Source organism: Octodon degus, unplaced genomic scaffold (assembly GCF_000260255.1).
Source record: "Octodon degus isolate 3935 unplaced genomic scaffold, OctDeg1.0 scaffold00226, whole genome shotgun sequence".
NCBI lineage: Eukaryota > Metazoa > Chordata > Mammalia > Rodentia > Octodontidae > Octodon > Octodon degus.
Genome location: NW_004524802.1, coordinates 2,033,887 through 2,054,329, shown reverse-complemented (window position 1 = coordinate 2,054,329; position 20,443 = coordinate 2,033,887). Strand labels below are relative to the sequence as shown.

The following is a 20,443-nucleotide window of genomic DNA, read 5'->3' as shown; positions in this document are numbered from 1 at the left end:
AACTTCCCAGAAGTTTTCTTTTTAAAACAGTACTTGGGGGCCGGGGAGATAGCTCAGTACAGTAAGCGCCTACCTGGCAAACTCAAGGTGCCCTGAGTCCCATCCCCAGTACCACATAAATAGCTACATGAATGAATCATAGCCCATGTGAGAAAGCAAGCAAGCAGTAGTGGGCCTCGTTCACAGCGCTCCTTCACCCCTAAAGCTGCCCCAAAAGTTAGGTGTTTTCCAAAAAGTAGTGATTTGTAAAGTCACAACTTCATTCATATTGAATTCTTTATTTTTGCTCCTCTTCTCTTTTTTGTTCTTCTCTCCTTTCTTCTTCTAGCCTTCTTTTGTGCTGGGGATATAGGCTTGCTAGGCAAGTGCTCTGACACTGAGGTACACCCCGAGCCCTGAAGATTATATTTCTTAGTGGAAACACTTGAATGATTACAGCCCGGCGCGCGCGCGTGCGGAAGTGTTTCTCCTTCTGTGGTCGCGTGTTGCTGGAGGCCGCGGCTCGCACCTGAGCTGCGTTGCCTTCCGCTTGCTGTCTCCTGCGCCAGCGTGCGTGTGCCAGAAGGCTCCTGCGGCCGGCCGCCGGCCGCGGTCTTCTTCCTGCGGGACCCCATGAGGCAGGCGGGCGGGCGAGCCCCAAGGTGTCTGTGCCGGGGAGGGAGCCGGAACGCCCCCAGAGCTAGCCGGAGCCCCAGGCAGGCTTGAGCTGCGCAGTGCCTCAGAGCGCAGCGCGGCTGTGCTGAGGACTGCTTGGGGCCTCTTCAGGATGCGTGCTCGCTGCTGTTCATCTGACGTTGTAACTTTTAGTTTCATTTAACAAATGTGTATACCATACAGGTGCCCCCTGCCGAGGCAGTTCCTCTGGTGAAAAAAGAAAAACACAGCACGCAAGCCAAAAACAGAGCGAAAAGGAAACCTCCGAAAGGAATGTTTCTGTCGCAAGAGGACGTGGAGGCCGTTTCTGCCAACGCCACCGCTGCTACCACGGTGCTGCGACAGCTGGACATGGAGCTGGTCTCCATTAAGAGACAGGTGCTGCCCCGTCACACCGCACCGGGAAGGCGCGGGGCAGCCCGGTGGTTGCGTTGCTTTGCTTTTAAACAGGAGGCACCGAGACAGGAGTGCGCAGATGGTCTGTTCTCTGTAGTGTGCACGTGTGTGCGCACGCGTGCCCGTGTGTATTTTAAATTATCTTTTGTAGTTATCTGTACTTGCTGTGCAGAAAGGGCTCCGCACTAATCTGATTGTGCAGGGCCTTTGAGTGGGAATTCAGCCCAGCAATCTGGCACTGGCCTTTCATTCCCTTGTGTCTCTTCTTCCCTCCCTCCCTCCCTCCCTCTGGAACCCAATTCCAGAAAACTGCCCCCTGCTACCTGTAGCCTGTGTTTTGTTTTGAGTTGTGCTGCTTTGACTTACTAATCTTGATGGTTGCCTTGCAAGGCTAACTGGGAGGCTAGCTATTGCTTTCCAGATGAGAGGAGTTGCTTGGGGCACATCTTTGTTCTGTCGTAAGGCGGTGACTGGGACCAGGCCTCACACACCCCCAGAACAGAGGCCAGCTCCTTGTCTTGGCAGCTGGTGTGGTACACTCTCCTGCTCCCTGGGCCCAAGGCACCTTTCCTAACTAGGTACCAGCAGTGGACTTTGCCACAACTGGAAATACACTGGCTAGTGGCTGGCTCCAAAGACTTAGTGTAAGGTGTGGTAAAATCCCCCATAATGACCAAAGTTGCTACACTGTAACACAGTTGTACGCAGTGCCCACAGGCGTTGTGCGCCTACAGCTATGGCATTGTGTGGCCCCGTGGACAGCAGTGCCATGGTGAGATCTACCTCATCTCCCTCTTCTCAACTGCAGAGTGGATCCTCGTGGCCTGCGTGCATGCAGTCGTTCCTGGGGGCAGAGCTCCTAGATCAGGGTCTGATTTCCATCCTCCTCGTTGCACTGTGTGGAGGGAGCCCAGGACAGACATTGGGATTGATGTGTGGAGGAGAGAAGAGGCCCTCTCCACACAGGTGATGCTGACCTTGGTGTGAGATGAAGAAGGATGCTTTGGATTTTGAGAGCAGGGTCAAGGGCAGGAACGTGCAGCACTGGAAGATAGGTGCTGAGAGATGGCTGAGTTCGAAGAGGGCGTAGAGCCCGGCTTCTGCGGGAGCGGAGCAGGGCACACACCACCAGATGTGGCTGGCAGGGATGGCTGCCACTGGACAGGCCTGCCCGCCCTGCGGGGAGCGCTTGCCTGAGCGCAGCAGAAGGGCAGCAGCTCAGGCAGCTCAGAGTGCCTTTTCTCTGGCAGCAGCGGAAGTCCTGCAGCGCTGCTGCCGCTGAGGGCCACTGTCAGGACCATGTTCTCACAGGCCTTCCCCTGCTGGGGCAAGCGCCCTGTCCCTAACGTGGACCCTGGAGGCCTCGCCTCTACTCAGGGTGGAAATAGGGGGGCGGAGCCTGTCCCTGTCCTCCTTGCAGCACAAGCAAAGCCCCTTAGCAGTGGCCCTTCACAGCACCTGTGGCCACAGGGAGCAGGGCCAGCTCGCTGCTTGGCTTGCAGAGAGAGCATGCGGCATTCAGTGTCTGCTAGAGAAGGACATGGTGTGACCATAGAAGATGGGAGGGGATGCAAGCTGTGCTCAGCTGGCAGGTCAGGAAGGGACCAGGCCTCAAGACCTGGCCATGTGCGTTTCTCTGTTCTTAACTGTGCTCTTTAAAAAAAAAAAAAAAATGCTTTTTGGGGGCCGAGGAGATGGCTCAGTGGAATAAGCACTTCCCTGGCAAGCACAAGGGCCTGAGTTCTATCCCTGGTTCTGCCAAAAAATAAAATAAAATGCTTTGCTTCCTGGTTCTTCCCCATCTTCTTGTCATCCAGCTTCTTGATGGCTGGCAAGGTGGGTGGCTACTTCTGCTCTCATTCTGACAAGAACCTTTGGCCGTTTCCAGTGTGGAAAGCTCTTGGGATCAGGGACGCAACTACTGGCCACTGAGCGCTGACAGCTGGCGTAGCATCGGTGGGCGTTGTGCCTTGGGCCACGTGCTTTGCCCATTGCTTGGGACAGGACATGCAGTGGTGGACACAATGGTCTCCTTGGGAAGGGGGTGTTATTTGTTTGATTGATTGATTGATTGATTGATTGATTGATTGATTTTTTGGAACTGGAGATTGAACTCAGGCCCTTGCGCTTGCTAGGCAAGTGCTTACTCTACTGAGCCATCTCCCCGGCCCCAAGTGTGTGTTATTTAATCACAGGGCAACGTGCACCCGGTTTGTGTTGTCTGTGTAGGGCCAGCTCAGGTACAGAAGTGGCACACAGCTGTGATTCCAGCAGGAGGGAGGCTGAGGCAGGAAGCTAGCTGTGAGTGTTGAATGAGGCTGGGCTACATAGTTCCATAGTAAGTTCAAGGTGTAGTGGGAGCCTGCCTCAAAAGCGAAGAAAAAACATACAGAGGCTGGCACTTGGGCACATGCAGTATTCCCAGGTTGGCACATTCCCTGAGGGAACGTGTCAGCCAGCTCCTCAGCTGGAAGGGGTGTGGTGAGCATACCCTGGGTTCCTGGCGCTATCTGATAGGCTTTGGTGAGCAGAGGGCTCTGCCTGCCCTGCCTCTGGGATCCCTGGTGCCACCAGTCCTGGACAGCACTGGCCGAAGAGCTTGCCTGCTGTGTTGAGGCCTTGCTGCAGGTAAATACAGTTCCGCTGTCGGTTTATCTTCCTTTGACTTGCACCTTCTCAAAACAGTGTATTACAGCAGATTCCAGCAAATCAGGCTTCCCACTTCCACTTTTCCGGGCTAGCTTTGGTGCGCCTTCCTGCCCACCTCCCTCCCTCCATCTTTCCACTTCCTTTGCTGGCAGGAGCTGGCCTTTGCGGGGAACATCTACTCTTGAAGAGCCCTCTGTTTTGCTTGGAAAATCAACCTGTGCCTTCCATTCTTTCCTCTTTGCTTGTGCTGTTCCTGAAACGAACAGGGCTTGGAGCAGAGCCCCTGGGGCAGCACAGAAATGCTTGCCTACTGCCCCATTGAAGACGTCTGCGCTTGGAGTCTTTGCCCAGAGCAACCAGGGGAGTGCGCAGACCGTGCGTTGTGGTGCCGGGTAGCCCACGTTCTGTCCCTTGCCTGGCTGCTGTGCCTCCTGCTCCTGTCCAGGCCTCCTCTGGGGGTGTCCTGGCTGTGTTCTGTGCCACAGAGCTGCCTGTTAGGAGCAGCAGATGCAGCACATGTCGTCTCCTCTCTCACTGTCTTGCAGGAAGTAGATTTTAGACAGGATTTTTTTATTCGTACTGGGAATCAAACTCAGGACCTTGTGCTTGCCAGGCAAGTGCTGTGCCGCTGAGCTGCATCCCTGGCCCAGACAGTAGATTTACAGTGTCTCATTAGATGCCCCGAGGACACTGCGGGGACCTTGTATTTCAGTTACAGCAGGTATGGGGCTTCTTGGTCTTGTCGTTTCTTACCAGTTTTTAGTTTTCTTATGCTTTCATTTATTAAAGTAAAATGTTTTTCCTTCTTAGATTCAAAATATTAAACAGACGAACAGTGCTCTCAAAGAAAAGCTTGATGGTGGAATAGAACCGTACCGACTCCCAGAGGTAGGATCACGTGAACCATCTCCGAAGTCTTACCTGAATCCAGTGTCTCGGGGACATAGTCCCAGTCTGCTGTCCTAGCAGGGGATAGATGGAATTTCATAAAGCCAGCTGAGAGGCTGGGGAGGTGGCTCAGTAGGGCCTGAGTTCAATCCCTCCCCCCAAAGCCAGCTGATGTTGAAGCTAGGATATAGGGGACATTAGCGACCCTCACGGTGACTTGCCCGTCTCTTGAGTGTAACATGCTGTCCAACCGTCTAGGTCATTCAGAAGTGCAATGCACGCTGGACCACCGAAGAGCAGCTTCTCGCCGTGCAAGGTACGTGGGATGTTCCCTGGCACCAGGCCCTTCATTTTCCTTTCCGATGCTCACATGTTGTAAAAGTAAGGATGTGACTATTACACTTCAGCAGCCGCTCGTAGAGCTCTGAATAGGTAAGGAATGCACCCCCTCCGGCCACACCATTAGAGTCCCGAGGTACTTATGCTCCAGACCTGGCATCTGCGCCCCGGGCCCTCTGGGGACTGGAGTAGGCTCCGCGCTGTGGCACACTGGGAGGGCAGATTGCAGGTGATGGGGGCTTGCAAGCTTCTGTGTCAGCCCCACCAGAGGTGAGCATGGACTGTGTCTTCCGTGATGTGACGAGCTGGAGGAGCCTGCTGTTAAAGAAGCCTGCGCGAGAGGAGGGGAAGCAGAAAATTAAAGCCTGTGTGCTTTCTTACCTGGTGGGGGTTTGGTTATGGCTTATAAGATTGTTTTTCTCTGTTAAATTTTGTTTAAAAAACCCTCTTTTCTCTCAGCCATCAGGAAATATGGCCGAGATTTTCAAGCAATCTCAGATGTGATTGGGAACAAGTCAGTGGTGCAGGTCAAGAACTTTTTTGTCAATTACCGACGCCGCTTCAACATAGATGAAGTTTTACAAGAATGGGAGGCAGAACATGGGAAAGAAGAGACCAATGGGCCCAGCGCCCCGAAGCCAGTCAAGTCCCCAGACAGTTCCATCAAGATACCTGAAGAGGAGGACGAGGTGAGTCTGACAGAGGGCGGTGTGCTCCCTGCCACTGTTCCTGAGATCCAGTTCCTTCCTGTCAGGCCCTGCGTTGGTGAAACACTGCTATACTTCAGCTATACCAGAAACTTCCTTCTGGTAGTGCCGTGACACATGCGTGCTACCGCCAGCCTGTCCTTGTCACTGTTTATTGTTCAGACTCCAGTTCCAGAGCGAGTGCTTCATATCATTCTGGAGTCCTTCAGCCAAAAAATAGTCCCCGTGGCCAGTAGCTCTGAAATTGAGTGAAGACTGGCAGAAGGTGGTCAGTGGGAGGTGCTGGGGCTGTCCTTCTGGGTCTGTGGAGCGTGTGGCATGTTGTGTCCCTGCTGTCCTCTTCCAGCCTTTGGTGCTGTTTGGGGCTGACTGGCTTAGGGTCGATGGGACAGTGCTAGGTCCTGGGGCTGTCACACTGCTAGGACAGTGGCTGACACTGTAGTCCTGTCGTGGATGCCTCCCTCCCCCTCCTGTGCGTGCTTGCTTGCCTGGCCACCACTGCAGGCCTCCTCTCCCCCACAGGACGTGCGCATGGGGCTCAGCTGAGGGCCTGCAGAAGTGCAGGCGCCTTCCATGTGGCTAGCTGCTGCCCGTCAGCCAGACCTCCCAGCGGACAGCAGCTCCTAGGTTCTCAGTGGCGCCCAGTCTCCCTTCATTTCTTCTTGTTGCCGAGACAGAATACCCAGTACCCAAAGTTAAAGGGGGCACAAATTTTGTCAAGAAGTTTCAGTCCATCTTCATCTGGCAGGGTGGATCAGGCAGCTTTGCAAAGGAGACAGTTTAAAGCAGGCAGAAAGCAGCAAATTAACAAGGGACAGCCCGAGCTCTCTCTGCCCCTATATCTTACCCAGGCTGCTTAGGGTGGGCAGCGCTCAGACCCTTAATCCAAGTGCCCTTGAGCCTAGTATGGCACCAGGAGCCGATCCCCGCATCACACACTAGATCCAGCTACCTGTAACTGCAAAAGACTTTGAGCAGCTGCTTAGACAGGAGCCCAGTCTCCCATGTCTGTTTACCCAGTCTCCTAAGAGGCACACCTGACACAGCTGGAGCCTACTGTCATCTAAGATGTCTTTAATCCTCCTTTCTCCTTTGGTCGTTTCAGCTGTATCCTCCACACCCACACTGACATTCCTTTACGCTGAGCTGCACACCGCACTGTTTTGTGGAACCAGGGATTGAACTCAGGACCTTGTGCTTGCCAGGCAGGCACTTATGCCACTGCGCTGTCTCCATGGCCCCACACTGACATTCCTTGAACCCCATTCCTTGGTGCTCACGCCATCAGCACGCCCCCCCTCGCCTTCCCATTCTCTGTTTGCTGAAGGCATTCTGCAACACAGACGCGCCTGCTTGCCCAGGGCCTCAGGGTGCGTGTGTGAGTTGAGTGCTGGGAACTGCACCTTGCTGTTGTCTCCGGTGGAGCAGGGTACTGGGGTTGGGTCTCATCTCCTGCAGAGTACACGGAATGACGAGGCGCAGTTCCTGGAAGCCTTAGTAATGAGCAGTCTCCTGTGCCTTTCAGGCTTTTCTTCTTTTCAGCCAAGATGGAGGCTGACCCAGAGGTCTTTGAGGTGCCAAGCGTGGGGCAGAGGGGGTGCTGCTACCTCCAGCCTCGCAGAAAGCAGGGGCATGAGGGCTGCTGGGTCTTGGTTAAGATTGCTCAGTGATTATAGACATAGGAAAAGTGAGGAGAAGGACTCCTGGGTAAGCTAGAACAGTCCTATAAATTCCTTTTTTTGCCTGATAGAGCAGTGCTTTCAGATTGAATTCCTAGCCTGGTTGCTCCCCAGCAGGAAGGCCCTATACGAGCTTCAGGGAGCAGTGAGGTACCTTGGCCCCTTTTGGAGCAGGAAGTGAAGGAATACGTGCAGGGCTCTAAAGAGGACCCTCGTTCCTGCACACCCTGCCCGCAGGGGTCGGGGCCTCGTGGGCGGGGCCTCTCGTGGGCGGGGCCTCTCGTGGGCGGGGCTGTGTGCAGCAGCCTTGGGGGGGGCTGCAGGTGCACCGCATCTCCACCACTGTGCTGATGCTGCGGGGGGGGGGGGGGGGGGGGTTCCCTTACCCTCAGGAGGCGTGCCACTGTGCAGCCGTCTTTCTGACACTCACCTGCCCGTAGCCAGGCCTGTGTCTTCTGCCCAGCTTCTGGGCACTACAAAAACCTGGGAGTATTGTTGGCCTGCACCCTGATCTCTCCTTTTTCTTCCTCTCAGGCTGCCTCTGTCCTCGATGTCAGATATGCATCCGCCTCATGAGAACGCTGGTAGCTTTGAACACTTGGTGTGGACTATGTGTTATCCAGGATATCAGGTATTATGAGACATCACCCAGCCATCTGCATCCCATCTCTGTGGACAAGCAGCTATTACCAAAAAGGCATACACTTCCGGTCCTGTGCTCCATCTGCCTTAATTCTTTGCTCGTTCCTCCATGTTGGCACCACTTCCCAGAGAGCTCTGTTGCATCTCTCACTCTGCCTCAGTGCTGGGGAACCTATGCCTGTACCCCCACAACTCTGGGACCTGCCCCCATTGGAGCCCTGTGCCCCACCCACGGCAGCTCTTCCCGTCAGCAGCTTCAGAGCAGGTAGTCTCAGAAGGCCCGACTCTGTTCCTGCATGGCTGCGATTTCTACTTGTGCATAGTGTAACTTGCAGAGCGACTGACTTGTTCTTTTCTGGGGCAGCCACCCTAATAATACCTTGCTTGTTTGGAAGTCGCAACACTTTGGCAGACTGCATTGTAATCTTGTTGTGCCAAGCATCCTGATGCAACTCACGGTTCCCAAGTGAAAGGTGGAATTACTCGTAAATTTACTTGGCTTAAATCTCTCCCCTTTCTCCTTTCCCAAGTGTTTGAAAGCTCATTCACGGCAACTGTCTTTGGACACTGTAGCTTACGGGGAATGTTGGACCTCCACACTTTCTGCCTGCAGTCCCAGGGTGGGTGCACCCCAGCTCCTCCCGATCCCCAGCACCACTTGCACCGCCCAGCTCCGGGAGATCCGGTCCTATCACTGTACCTGGTGCTTGTCCATTCGGAATTGGTGCCTTCTCCTTTTGGCAACCATGTTACCGATCCCTTTTCTGTTCAAGTGTCTTATTTAAAGTTTATTGCTTGCCAAAGATGACATCATGGAGATAGGGAGCGCTTCTGCCCGCTCTAGCAGTACAGACTGGAGATGCAAGCTTAGCACCCAACGGAGTGAGTGCAGCTGCTGGTGGGTTCCTGGGAGCGGCACACCACTGTCCTGGCCTCTTGGCATCCCTGGCCCGCTGCGTGTCACTCCACGCGTCCTTTTATGTCCTTCTAGTGCTTATGTGAAACACAGGTACCATCCCCTCTCTTAATAGCAGAGTACAGGACAGAGACGTGGTCGGTGTGTTGGTCTAGTTAACCAGGACGAAAAGGAACCGTCTGTAGAGCGGTCTGTCCTGCCTTGTGGGTGAACTGGGAACACACAGGCTTTCTAATCAGTGTGCTGAGCCTGCCCAAGTCGCTGCTTCTCCTCCTGGACCAAGGGCCTGTGAGGCCTGAGGTGTGGGGGCTGCACTGCAGATGTGGGAGGAGCTTCATTCGAATTTTTTGTTTGCATCATTTGAATTTTTTTTCTGCTTTTAATACCAAAAAGAAAAGAATGCAGATGCTTTAAGGCATAAAAAGAATTCTTAAAGATTTTAAATATGCAACTAAAAATTTGTGTTTTGACTCCCAAGCACCTTGCTTTTTTTTTTTTTTTTTTTTCCTTTCTTTTTTTGTATATGTCAGCTGATTTTCTCTTTAGAAAAGTAGTTCAGCTAGGACCCTAGGTCTTGGCGTTTGTACATTTTGTTTTAGAGGTTCGGGAAAGGTCATTCCAAAGGGGTGTGCAGGGACGTCCTCCTTTAGTCCCAACAGCATGTCTACCTGCTGAGGAAATCCTGCTGTTCCCACCATCACATCAGACAGGTAGCAAAGTGACATTAGCGCCGGATGTTAGCCTGCCATGTGACAGGGTCAGCAGGAGGGTGCAGGGCAGCACTAGCTCACAAGGACATTGGGCCCTCACCGGGGCCGCAGCAGTGGACAGTGTCCTCGGGGGCCGTTGTACCTTGCCTGCCGATGATTCTCTTTGTTTTCTTTATGTATTTGGTGCAGGGTCTCACTATGCAGCTCAGACTCGTAGTGATTCTTCTGTCTCAGCCTCCCCAGCGCTGGGATTACAGGCGTGTGCCACCACCCCTGGTCTTGGTGGCTGGCAAGGCATGTGATACTGCGTATCAAACCAGTGTCCGTGCTCTTGCCTAGGCAGGCACTTAGGCCGCTGAGCTATCTCTGCGGCCCCAGTCCCAATGCCTGTTTCTTTTAAGTGTGAGCCCTCTGACGAAGCCTAGATATGAAGCTCCCCTGCAGGCCACGTGCTGCTGGACCCCAGTCTGTGCTCTGCGCTGGCCCTGCCAGCCCCTGACGCCACCGTCCTCCGGCCCAGTGGTCACATGCAGTGTACTAAGGCTGCAGCTGCCTGGGCCAAACTTACTCTGCTTCGTGGGAGCGGGGAGCGGTGGCCTGCTTGGCCCTTGCTGGGGACTGTGCGTCCGGCGGCGCTGCGCTCCAGTGCGGTTCGTCACACGCACCCGGCAGTTGTGACAATGCAAGAATCACTTTGCTTCCGAAGCTAGGTGGCGAGTCCTCCAGTCTCGGTTATGGGATGCTCTGACAGTGAGAATCGGTGGCTTGGTGGGCTGGGTTTGGGCTGTGATAACTGCTTCAGGTGGAATGTCACTTAAGCTTTGTGTTCTTAAAAATTATCAATGTGAATGTCATAATTATATATATTTTTGTGGAAAAATTCTCCTAAGTATAAGTTATTGTGCAAAATATAGTATCATGGACACAAATAATAGTTTAACTTTTAGTTTAGAATCCTAAAAGATATAAATTGTATTGATATGCATTAAAAGTTTGTTTTATTTAATTTTATGTAGATGTGTAAAGTGTTAGGTAAAAATTGTTTTCATTTATCCATTCAACACCTCGTTACTTGAATGTCGTGTTGGCTGCTCAGCAGCGGCGGGCGGGCGGCTCCGCACGGCTCTCTGATCCAGGAGGCCCCGCGCCCTGCTCACACTGCCGGGCCCGGCCGGGCACTGCGGTGCTAGCGTGCAGGAGCGCGAGGTCAGCGTGGCTCACCACCCTCTGTGCATCCCGGACCCTCGTGGGACTGCGCGTCCTCAAGTGACTGCTAGTTGTGACCTGTAGGACCTGTTGGCAGTCACAAGCCTCTAGTGAAAAACAAAAATGCAAAGGCAGTTTGAGAAGCTTAGCGAGGTGGACTAATGAGGCAGCTCTTCTCTGTTATGTTAAATTTCCTCAGCACTCCACACCACTCTAGTGTGCTCCTTGTCACTTTAGATTTCAACTCTATCCTATTTTTGTCTTTCTAAATATCAGATGTACTATTGGTATATTCGCACACCAAAAAGAAGCCAAACAGTGCATTACACTAACTGGATCCCTGCTTTTACATGAGCAAAGGAAAGATGGACCCACCTCCGGCAAGAGCCCCTCCCCGCCCGGTTCTGATCTAGTGAGCCCAGGAGCCCAGCCCCCAGCGTCCCCAGGGGCCTCGGTGCAGTGAGGTCGGCGGCCCTCCCTCCGACGGGCAGCGGGCAGCGCCGTGCACTGCTTCCTGCCTGCCGCACCGGGCTCGGCAGCCTCTCCTCCTGTAGTAAAGCACAATTGCAGTAACGTTACAGTTCAGAAGAAAGAAGGTCAGGATAGTCTATGCATGTTGTAAAATACTGAGTGTTTACAGTCACCTTCTCCTAAATGAAAATTTATACCGGAATGGATAGTATTCCATATGTAGACTTAAAACTTTGCTAAGTGCTTTTTAGATTGCTTAAAATTTTTTCAAGATTTTAAAAGATGTATAAGGTTAAGTTTGCAAATATAATGGAAATGCTGTATATCTTTTGAAGTGATAAAATCCACGTTGAAATTTTAAAGAGAATATGTTGTAATAATGCTGTTGTAAGTAATATTTTCATGTCTCTTTGCCTGTTTTCTATTTCAACACATTCATTGTCGTGAATGTTCATAGCATTATAATTGCTTAGCCATTGAATGATAACATTTGTTAGTGGAAATTGGAAGACTTTATTTGTGAAATTCTGCAGAATTCATTTTTCTATTTCCAGTATTTGCTGAGATTAAATAAAAATTTTCAAGCCATTGATGTAATAAAACGTGAAACAGCTTTCTGCAACCCCACGTGCATCTGTAGAGTGAGGTGCTCTTCCCTTTCAAGCAGGCCGTGGGCTTCTGGGTGTGGTCTCCTCGGTGAGACCTGCAGGTGCGTGGCCAGGGCAGCCCGACCTGTAGGAGAATCCTCCAGGAGGCGTCATGCGTGTGCGTTCGTCAGGTCTCTGATTGACAGCTTCGGTGTGAGGGTTGGGTGTGCGAGTTTCTCCTCCTCGCCTAGACCTGGCTTCCCCTGCCCAGAGGCCCACCTCCACAGAGCTCTGGCCTGCGGCTAAGACATGGCCGACACCACCTCGGTCGCTCTGACAGCTGACAGTGGCCTGTGCCTGCTGGGCCCTTCAGCTCTGTGCCCTTCCTTCTTGGCTGCGAAAGGGCTGCAATCAGGTAGGTCGTGGACGGGGCCAGGGCAGAGCTGGGGTGTTGGGCTCCCTGTGCGCAGGGCGTGGGCCGCAGGCTGAGCAGAGCCTTGGCTTGGTGCGGGTGACAGCTGGGAAGCCCCACAGCCCCTTCAGGCGCATGCCCTGCAGCCCGAAGGCCTTCCTGGCGCCCACCGCATCTGCAGCAGTGGGCACAGTCCAGCCATGTGTAAGCTGTGTCCTGGAGAAGTGGGAGGAGGCAGGCAGGCAGGCCTGGCCTCAGGAGGCTTTCCCAGGCTTGTGCCAGGAGGTGGAGGAAGGACACGGGGCAGGGTGCAGGGAAGCAGAGGCGGCTAGGGGAGGCCACTGGTGGGCCTGTGGGCCTTGGGTCTTCAGGCCTTGGGAGAACCCTGGGGCAGCCGCTCTAGTGCAGAGGGTAAGGCCTTAGACGCTGGCATTGCTGAGCACGCGTGTGGGCTTGTGTCGGAGGGGTGCAGATAAGTCCAGCCCCAGCCCCTTCCTGTTCAGAAGCGCTGCCTGCCTCTACAGAGTCCCTTTGCCCACCTCTCAAGGGCCTGGCCGTGCCACCCAGGAGCCAGCCCAGGGGCCTCAGGTAGTGACCAGCACACAGTGGCCCCGTGTCAGATGTTCTTCCCAGCTTCACTCTCCCTAGCCCCCACTTCTGATTTTAGGGGCCACTTCCCAAAGGAACTGGGTGCCCACTGCACTGGCCCAGGCTCTGTCAGGGCCTCGGGTGTGTTTCTCTTCCTCTGAGTTGGTCTGGCGCAAAGGGAAGGAATGGAGCGATTTGAGCTCACTGTGTCCCAGGAAAGGCAGTTCCTGCTGTCCTGCCTACTCCTGCTGTGACATAGTGCTGCATGTGGGGTGATCCTGGTGCCCCCCGTGGTCCAGTGGTGACATGGAGGGCAAGAGCGCACGTGCCCTCATCTCGGCAGATTCCAGCCCTGCTGCTGCCCTGAGCTTGGCTCCCCTTGGGTTGATGCCGCTGGGCACCTGACTCCTTGGTCCGGGGAGGGCTGGCCGTGAGTGGTGCGTATGGTCCCAGGACGGGATAGCTGCCGCCTCCCCACTCCCGCTGTGGGCCTCTCAACACCTGCCAGAAGTTAGTGACACCCAGGGCGCAGCTGTTACCTGGAGCTAGCGTCTATTCTCTGGCTCTCGGCTACAGTGGGACCCTCACTCCTGGCCCTGCAGAATGACTCAGATGAGAGGAAGACCACCCTCCACACCCTGCCTGGTTTGACTTGAGCTCTGCGCCACCCACTTGTGGGCAACAGTCCAGCCCCTCTCCCCTTAGAACCCTTTACCCCCTGCCTCCTTGGCTGAGACTGCAACCAACTCTGCTTTCGTACCCTCGCCCCCCATGGCAGCCAGGACTGCTTCCTGGTCGTGGTGCCATGTCTGTCTCCTGGGGGAGCACCCAGCCTGCCTTCTGCTTCCTGTTGTGGGATAGTCCCACCTGAGCCCTGTCCTGTGCTCCTCTCGGCTTGGCACCACCTGACTCAGCCTCTTCCTATCTTTTGCAGAGCGCCGCCCCACCCCTGGTCTCAGCCACAGCTGCCCTGCCCTGCCCTATGGTCTGTACACAGTGACCTCCAGGGGTCTTAGCTTTGGCCAGGTAACAGCAGTGGAGGAAACTCCCTATCCTGACCTCTGACCACCATAGCCCTGGGACCTGCCACAGACACAGGCAGGTGTGCGTGGCACAAGCAGCTCTGCTCCCTCCACTGCTCTGCATGCACTGAGCTGTGCTGCACCTTGCCTTTCCCACGTGGCACTGGTAGGTAGCAACGTGAGGTGGCTTTGTCCTCATGTTGGTTTCACCATATTCCTGAGGTTCTGGAATGATTGCTGAAATGATCAGGGGTGGGCTTGGAAGGCTCCTGTGGGGTTGGGGGCCCTGCCGCCCTGTGCACGGCCCTTGCCGAGCCCGAATCCAGGACCTGAGTTTTCAAGTAGATGTGTCCCTTGTGCTGGGAGGGACAGTAGCTGGCGTCTTGGCCCATCACCCGCACTCGCACCCAGCAAGACCTCAGGTGCTTCTCTGGTGTTGCATAAGCTTTTCAGCCCACTGGACTATGGGCTCCTTGAGATTGCAACTATAATGGTCCCCAGGTCCCCAGCGCCAGGACTAATAGGAGGCGCAGAAATGCTTGTTAAAGCAATCGAGAAATTGGGTGCACTGAAGGGGAAAATAAGTACCTGCTGGCCCATGGCCACTCCGGCTGCTGATCGGCTCCCCGGGAGTGGGAGCTGCAGCTGCTGATTAATTCCTGGGCATCCGGGGATTAGCAGCTGAGATTTGGGATTTTCGGGGTCCTTTGCTTGTTTATTGAGTTGTCCGCTGTTGAGATGACTACTGCCCAACTACCGGGGAGACAGATACATAGATGTGGGCTGTGGATTTGCTCGAGTGATCTCTGACCCCAGCCTTCAGGTCGTCCACTCCCCAAGCCCTATGCAGAGCTGTCCCCTCCACTGACAGGCACAGAAGGCGCCCCTGGGGACCAGGTGGCACTGCCTGGCCCAGCTGGAGGGGCATCACTGGGATCGCAGTCACTCTCATGGCCACCCCAAGCCATCTCAAATGTGAACCTGGGGTCCTCCAGCTGAGGTGTGGGGGGGGTGGTAGAGTCCTGTCCAGCGATCAGCCTGTCCCTCAGACAGAACCTGGCTTTGTGCTCAGGCGCAGCCCAGGCCAGAGGCCGTGAGGGGTTTGTGTGCTCGCCAAGTGGCTCCGCTGCACTGGTGCCCCTGGGGCTGCCCACTGGTAAGTTGTCCATCCTACCCAGAGGGAGCTGGGTCTGCTGCCACTTGCGGTCAGGGACCCACTCAACTGCAGTCTGACACCGCCAGCCAGGCTAGGACCTCCCTCGAGCCGCTGCTGTGAGCGTAGAGCCAGGGCCCCAGTCTTGGCGCCCTGTCCAGAGGGTCACTGAGGCCTGTGCTGGGTGCAGGGTGTCCCCACACAGGGACCTGGGTCTCCACAGCCTGCTCAGCCCCCTTGCAGCCCAGAGCCAGGACAGTCGGCGTGGCTCAGCATTCTGATCCTAGTACAGCACCGGTCTCGTCCCTGTATGCTCTGTGGGGCTGACCGCCTGCATCCAGCCGTCAGCTGTGTCCTCTCCCCGGGTCACCTGTGGCTCCAGCTGTCCAGAGGGGCTCAGCACCGCTTTTGCCATAGGCTTGGATGCCCGCGGGCCATCGCTGCACAGGGCCCTTCTCTCCCGGGGCCCTGGTGCTGGCTCCCTGTGGTCCGGTCCCTGAGCCCAGCCCTGCACCTTCCCACCTTTCTGCGATCCGCTCCCTCACCCCTCTCCTTGGGCACCCCTCCATCCATGGCCCTCCCTGGGTTGCTCCAGCTGTGTCCACCTGTTTCTCTTCACCAATGAGCCCTCAGGCTGCTGGCTACTCACAAAGCCCAGGTACTTAGCTCTCAAGCTCAACAGCTGAGTGTGGGCAGCAAGGTGCAGGTGTGGCCTGAGGTGCCCCATGGCAGGTGGCGGGTGGCGGCAGGTACCTCGGGCGAGGAAGGGGCTTTGTCACCAGGGGCTGCCAGGAGAGCTGTGTGGGTCCTTTTGGGAATCCCTGAAGCCAGGTCCAGCAGAGTCTCTTGACCCCTTCTGAGCTAGGACTGCCACCCTAGGCCCCATAAATTGCCTGCTAGGCCTCACCGCCTCCCTGGGGGCCAGGCCCCCTATGTGTGACTGCTGGGGACATACTGAAGCCACAACACCCATTAGCAGGGACAGGATCAGACTTGATCAGTAACACCTTCCCAGGTATGGTGCAGGTGACAGGCCCTGCCTACTCTTGCTGTGAAACTCGGCACCACTGTGGGACCCAGATGGCTGGCCAGAAGTCACTGCCAGCAGACCCTGAGTGACCAGGCAGGACCCCTTCGCTTAGGTGACCGTCAGGTGTGAGCAGGACCAGCAGCCGCTGCTTCAGCCGCTGCATTTGGTGTGGTTGGATGCCGAGAAGCAGGACTAGGTGCCCATGACAAATCACAGAGGAGGCCGGACTGTGGGGCTGCACAGGGCACTTGGCTCCCGAACCTGGGGCACTGCCAGGTGCACAACTCCGGGGGGAGGGAGGGTCACAGTGTCCTCCGGAGTATGCTTCAGCTGGAGACAGGAAGCACGAGCACCTCCTCCTGCACTGGAATGCCCCCTGCCCCGCTGTGCGTGCAGCGCAGAGCCAGCCCTGTGGGACATTTCTGCTACTGAAGCGTGCTGATTGTGCTGGACCTGCACCCCCAGTGCAGGACAGGAGAGGCACAGCTGCCACCTGGCTCTGCGCAGGTCCTGTGGCGCGGAGCGTGTTTCTTGCTGAGGAGATACAAGCTGTGACGCGCTCTCTGGCCCCCTCAGTCCCTGCCTCCGCCTGGCTTGGATTCTGTCCCTGAACTCCTGGGACAGGTGGAAAGCCTCCAGCACTCTCTTGTCCCCTCCTGTCCTGCTGGGTGCCACCCGCCACCTCCCTGATCTCAGTGCCAAGTACACCTGCTGCTGCCACCCATCAGCAGAACTGGGCTTGGGACCAGAGCAGGATAGGCCTGGGGGCTTCTGCCCTTCCTGGGAGGGGCCCTGGGCCAGTGTCCCCCAAGTCATGGGGCCCTCTCGCCCAGCGCTCTCATGGGAACTGCCAGCCTGCCCAGTCGCGCTGTGTGAACATGGAGCCCACTAGGGTTCTCCTCAGATGGAATTGGCACCGTGCCAGCAGGGTGTCAGGGCCCCTGCCCTGTGGCCCTGAGTGGAAAGCAGGCAGGGGCAGAATTCCAAGAGTGTCCAAGGAAGCAAGATGGCAGTGGAGGTCCCATGAAGCACCCACTGGCAAGGCACGTGCCCAGAAAGGCCCTGGGACCTCAGCGGCCTCGGCCATGCGCAGCCCAGGGAACTCCCCCCGCCTCCCCCACCTTCCTCTTGTGGAGATGCAGGCTACAGGCTTCAGAAGCCACCCAGGATGGCACTTCAGGCTGTGGTGAGGCTCCTGTGTAAACAGCCGTTGGCCCCATACAGAGCGGAGCGCAGCCAACACGCCTCCTGGTCTAGACTACTGCAGGACAATTGATTATGCCATCGGCCACCAGGAAATTCCAGCTAAGGGTGCCAGGGCATTGGGAAGTCACAGTGTGCAGCTGCAGGTGGCTGTTGGGACCTTTGGATGGGAAGCTGACATCCATGTGGGAGGATTCTTGGATGGGGCAGAAGCCAAATGAGGTGACAGCACTTGTCCTTTTCCTCTTGTGTCGCATCTGTTGATGTCCCAGGGCCAAAGTCAGTTACTTGATTTGTGACCTGGGGAAATGCTCCCCACCTCTGCAGTATGAGGGATTAAGCCCAGGACACTGGGCCACATCCTGGCCCTTTTATTTTTTCATTTTGTCAGGGTCTTTATAAGATCCCAAGGCTTTTTAACTCAGGATCCTCCTGCCTCAGTCTCCTTCCAAGTAGCTGGGAGTATAGGCACGAGCCGCTGTACCCCAGAACACTACGCTTTTAGCACAGAGAAGTTTGCAATGGACAGTGGAATATAAGCCATGCTGACACCAGCTGTACTGGGGGAAACTTGTAGCAGTGAGCACATTAAACAAGGAAGGAGCAAGTGACCAGGTGGGGTGGGGGAGGAAGCACCAGCCACCCAACTCTGGCCAGGAGGACCTCCGCCCCCGCCCCCTGGGAAGCTGCAGATGACCTCCTTGTCCCCACTCCAGCCCAGTCTGGCCTCCCGTTCTTTAAAGCTTTTCCCCACCCCTGTGCTGCTTGTAGTGTGTTGCACGGCTTTCTCAAGGAGCGCTGGCACACTCTAGGTGCTCCCGGCTTCCGCATCCACGGGCCCCTCCCGTCTCTGCCAGGTCGCTGGCCAAGGGAGTCCGTGGAAGGCCCAGATGGCCCACACCCCTGCGCTGTGGCTGTGCACCCAGCTTCACCCCAGGAGCGCTGTGCTGGGGATTCTCCCAGGCCTCGGCCTGGGCAGCCCCTCTGGCCGTGTAGTAGCATCCTGTGGAATCGTCTTTGCTGTGAATAGGCAAACACGGAAGTTCCCGAGGTTGGATGAACTCTGAGCCAGATCAGTGGAGTCCAGGGAGGGCGCCGGAGAGCCCCGGGTTAGAGGTGGGACACAAAGTTCAGAGGCCTGGTTGTGACTGGCAGCTGATGTGGGCACCTTGGGCGCTGAGCCCGCCACCATCAGGTGACACCATCTGTAGGACCACAGTTCGGGGACAGATTGGCTCATACACTTGATGCCAGTGTCTGGATCTTGGCCTCGCCAGCGTGACTGTGAGAACAGAACTCCTGTTCCTTAGCAGTGTCCAGGCTCAGGTGTTCTACCAGCACTGCACAGTGCACCCCAAGACACTGAAGAGCCATTGCTCAAGTGAGGCTTCCTGTGGCACTGAGACCCTGGAAGATGCCTAATCCGGAGGGAGATAGGGGGCAGGCGTGGTGACGCGCAGCTGAATCCCAGCACACAGGAGGGGCTGCGGCGGGAGGCTCACTGATTTCGAGGCCGGCCTGGGCTCTATAACAAGACCTTGTCTCAAACTGAAAAACATTTGAAGTGCAGGGTGCTGTGGCTGTAGCTGAGAGGAGCTCAGAATGAAGCCGCAGAAGCCCCTACCAGACTGCATGGGACGCTCGCTGGTCAGCACACACCGCAGCACTTGGGAGGCTGGCGCAGGAGGATCACCATGAGTTCAAGGCCAGCTTGAACTACACAATGAGAGTCTGTCAAAAACAAAACAAAACAAAACAAAAAAAAAACCAACAAACACCAGAAATCAAGGAACGTGTGCACCTACTAAAAGAACACAAAAATTCACTCCAATAATTCACTCCAGAGAAGTGGAGGTGTATGCTGCACCTAACAGCGCCCCAAGTAGTTGTTTCTAGGAAGCTCAGCCATCTGCGAGAAAACGCACAGTTGGAAGGAGTCAAGAGGGCCGGGGAGGGAGCCCAGCAGCCTACGTGCCTGCCTGGCAAGCACAGGGAACCAGGAGCCCTGGGCACACTGAGCCGGCCTCCGGACGGGCTGGTGGCGCACGCTTGTAATCCCAGTGCTGGGGAGTCTGAGACAGAAGGGTCACTGAGGCCAAGCTGCAGAGCGAGACCCTACACCAAGTCTTAACAAAAAGAAACCAAGAAAACAATACAGGAACGAAAGAGATTCAACCAGGAGATGTAAATAATTTTTTAAAAAAATTCTGCGTATGAAGACTATAATGAATGAGATAAAAAAAAATGCAACAGAGGGATTCAGATGAAGCATAAAGGGAAAAAAATCTATTATCTAGCCAAAGCAGGTCATGAAGAAGAATAACTGCAGGGCTCAGGACACAGGTGAGAAAACCAGCCAGTAAGGCTCAGAGAGAGCTGGGCGCAGTGGCAGACCCGGAAATCCCAGCTGCTTGGGAGGCTGAGGCAGGAGAATCACACCCTCAAGGCCAGCCTGGGCTACACCCCGAGTTTTACTTCTTCTTCATCTTCGTCTTCGTCGTTGTCCTCCTCTTCCTCTTCTTCTTCCTCCTCTTCCTCTTCCTCTTCCTCCTCCTCCTCCTCCTCCTCCTCCAACTTGAAACACAAGGACACTGATTAACAACAGGCAGACAAAATATGAAACCCACTGGTAAATATTTGTGTAACACTCAAACGCTGCAATGGTGATGCATAAATCACGTTAGGGTGGAAGTTAACAGGCAAAAGCATTAATAAGTCTTCCTCCAGCGTATGTTCGTTCCTGGCACACAACCTAAAGAGGTGTCACCAGGCATGGTGGTGCACAGCTGTAATCCCAGAATTCAGAGCGCTGAGGTAGGAAGCTCACGGTGAGCTTGAGGCCAGCCTGGGTTACATAGTGGGCTCAAAACAAGACTGCATTACATACTGAGACTAGTTGGGAGACAACACCATGAATCACAACAAATACTGTGAAATTTATATTTTAAGTGAAATCGTGTATCACTTGTAATTTTTCTGTCTTAATGCTATTTTGCACTCGCTTTAAAAAAAAAAAAAAAAAGCAATGTGGAGGGTTGGGGATACAGTTCAGCAGCACAGTGCCTGCCTGGCAAGCACAAGGGCCTGGGTTTAATCCCCAGTACTGCATGCCGTGTGGGCCCCCAAATCCCGAGGGTGCCATGCTGGCCACCAAAACTGGGCATGGTGGCGCGTGCCTGCAACTCTAGCAC

General features: G+C 55.1%; 1 protein-coding gene across 1 annotated transcript in view; it reads left to right on the top strand.

Annotated features, from left to right (window-relative positions):
* The window catches only part of Rcor1 (REST corepressor 1), an 81,556-nt gene extending 72,276 nt beyond the window's left edge, over positions 1-9,280 (top strand). Inside the window, exons 8-12 of the mRNA XM_004645396.2 lie at positions 838-1,032; positions 4,510-4,587; positions 4,846-4,903; positions 5,386-5,615; positions 7,847-9,280. Of these exons, the coding sequence (XP_004645453.1) occupies positions 838-1,032; positions 4,510-4,587; positions 4,846-4,903; positions 5,386-5,615; positions 7,847-7,888 (603 nt within the window). The 3' untranslated portion in view covers positions 7,889-9,280. The remainder of the gene's footprint in view (positions 1-837; positions 1,033-4,509; positions 4,588-4,845; positions 4,904-5,385; positions 5,616-7,846) is intronic.
* Positions 9,281-20,443: the final 11,163 nt, after the last annotated feature.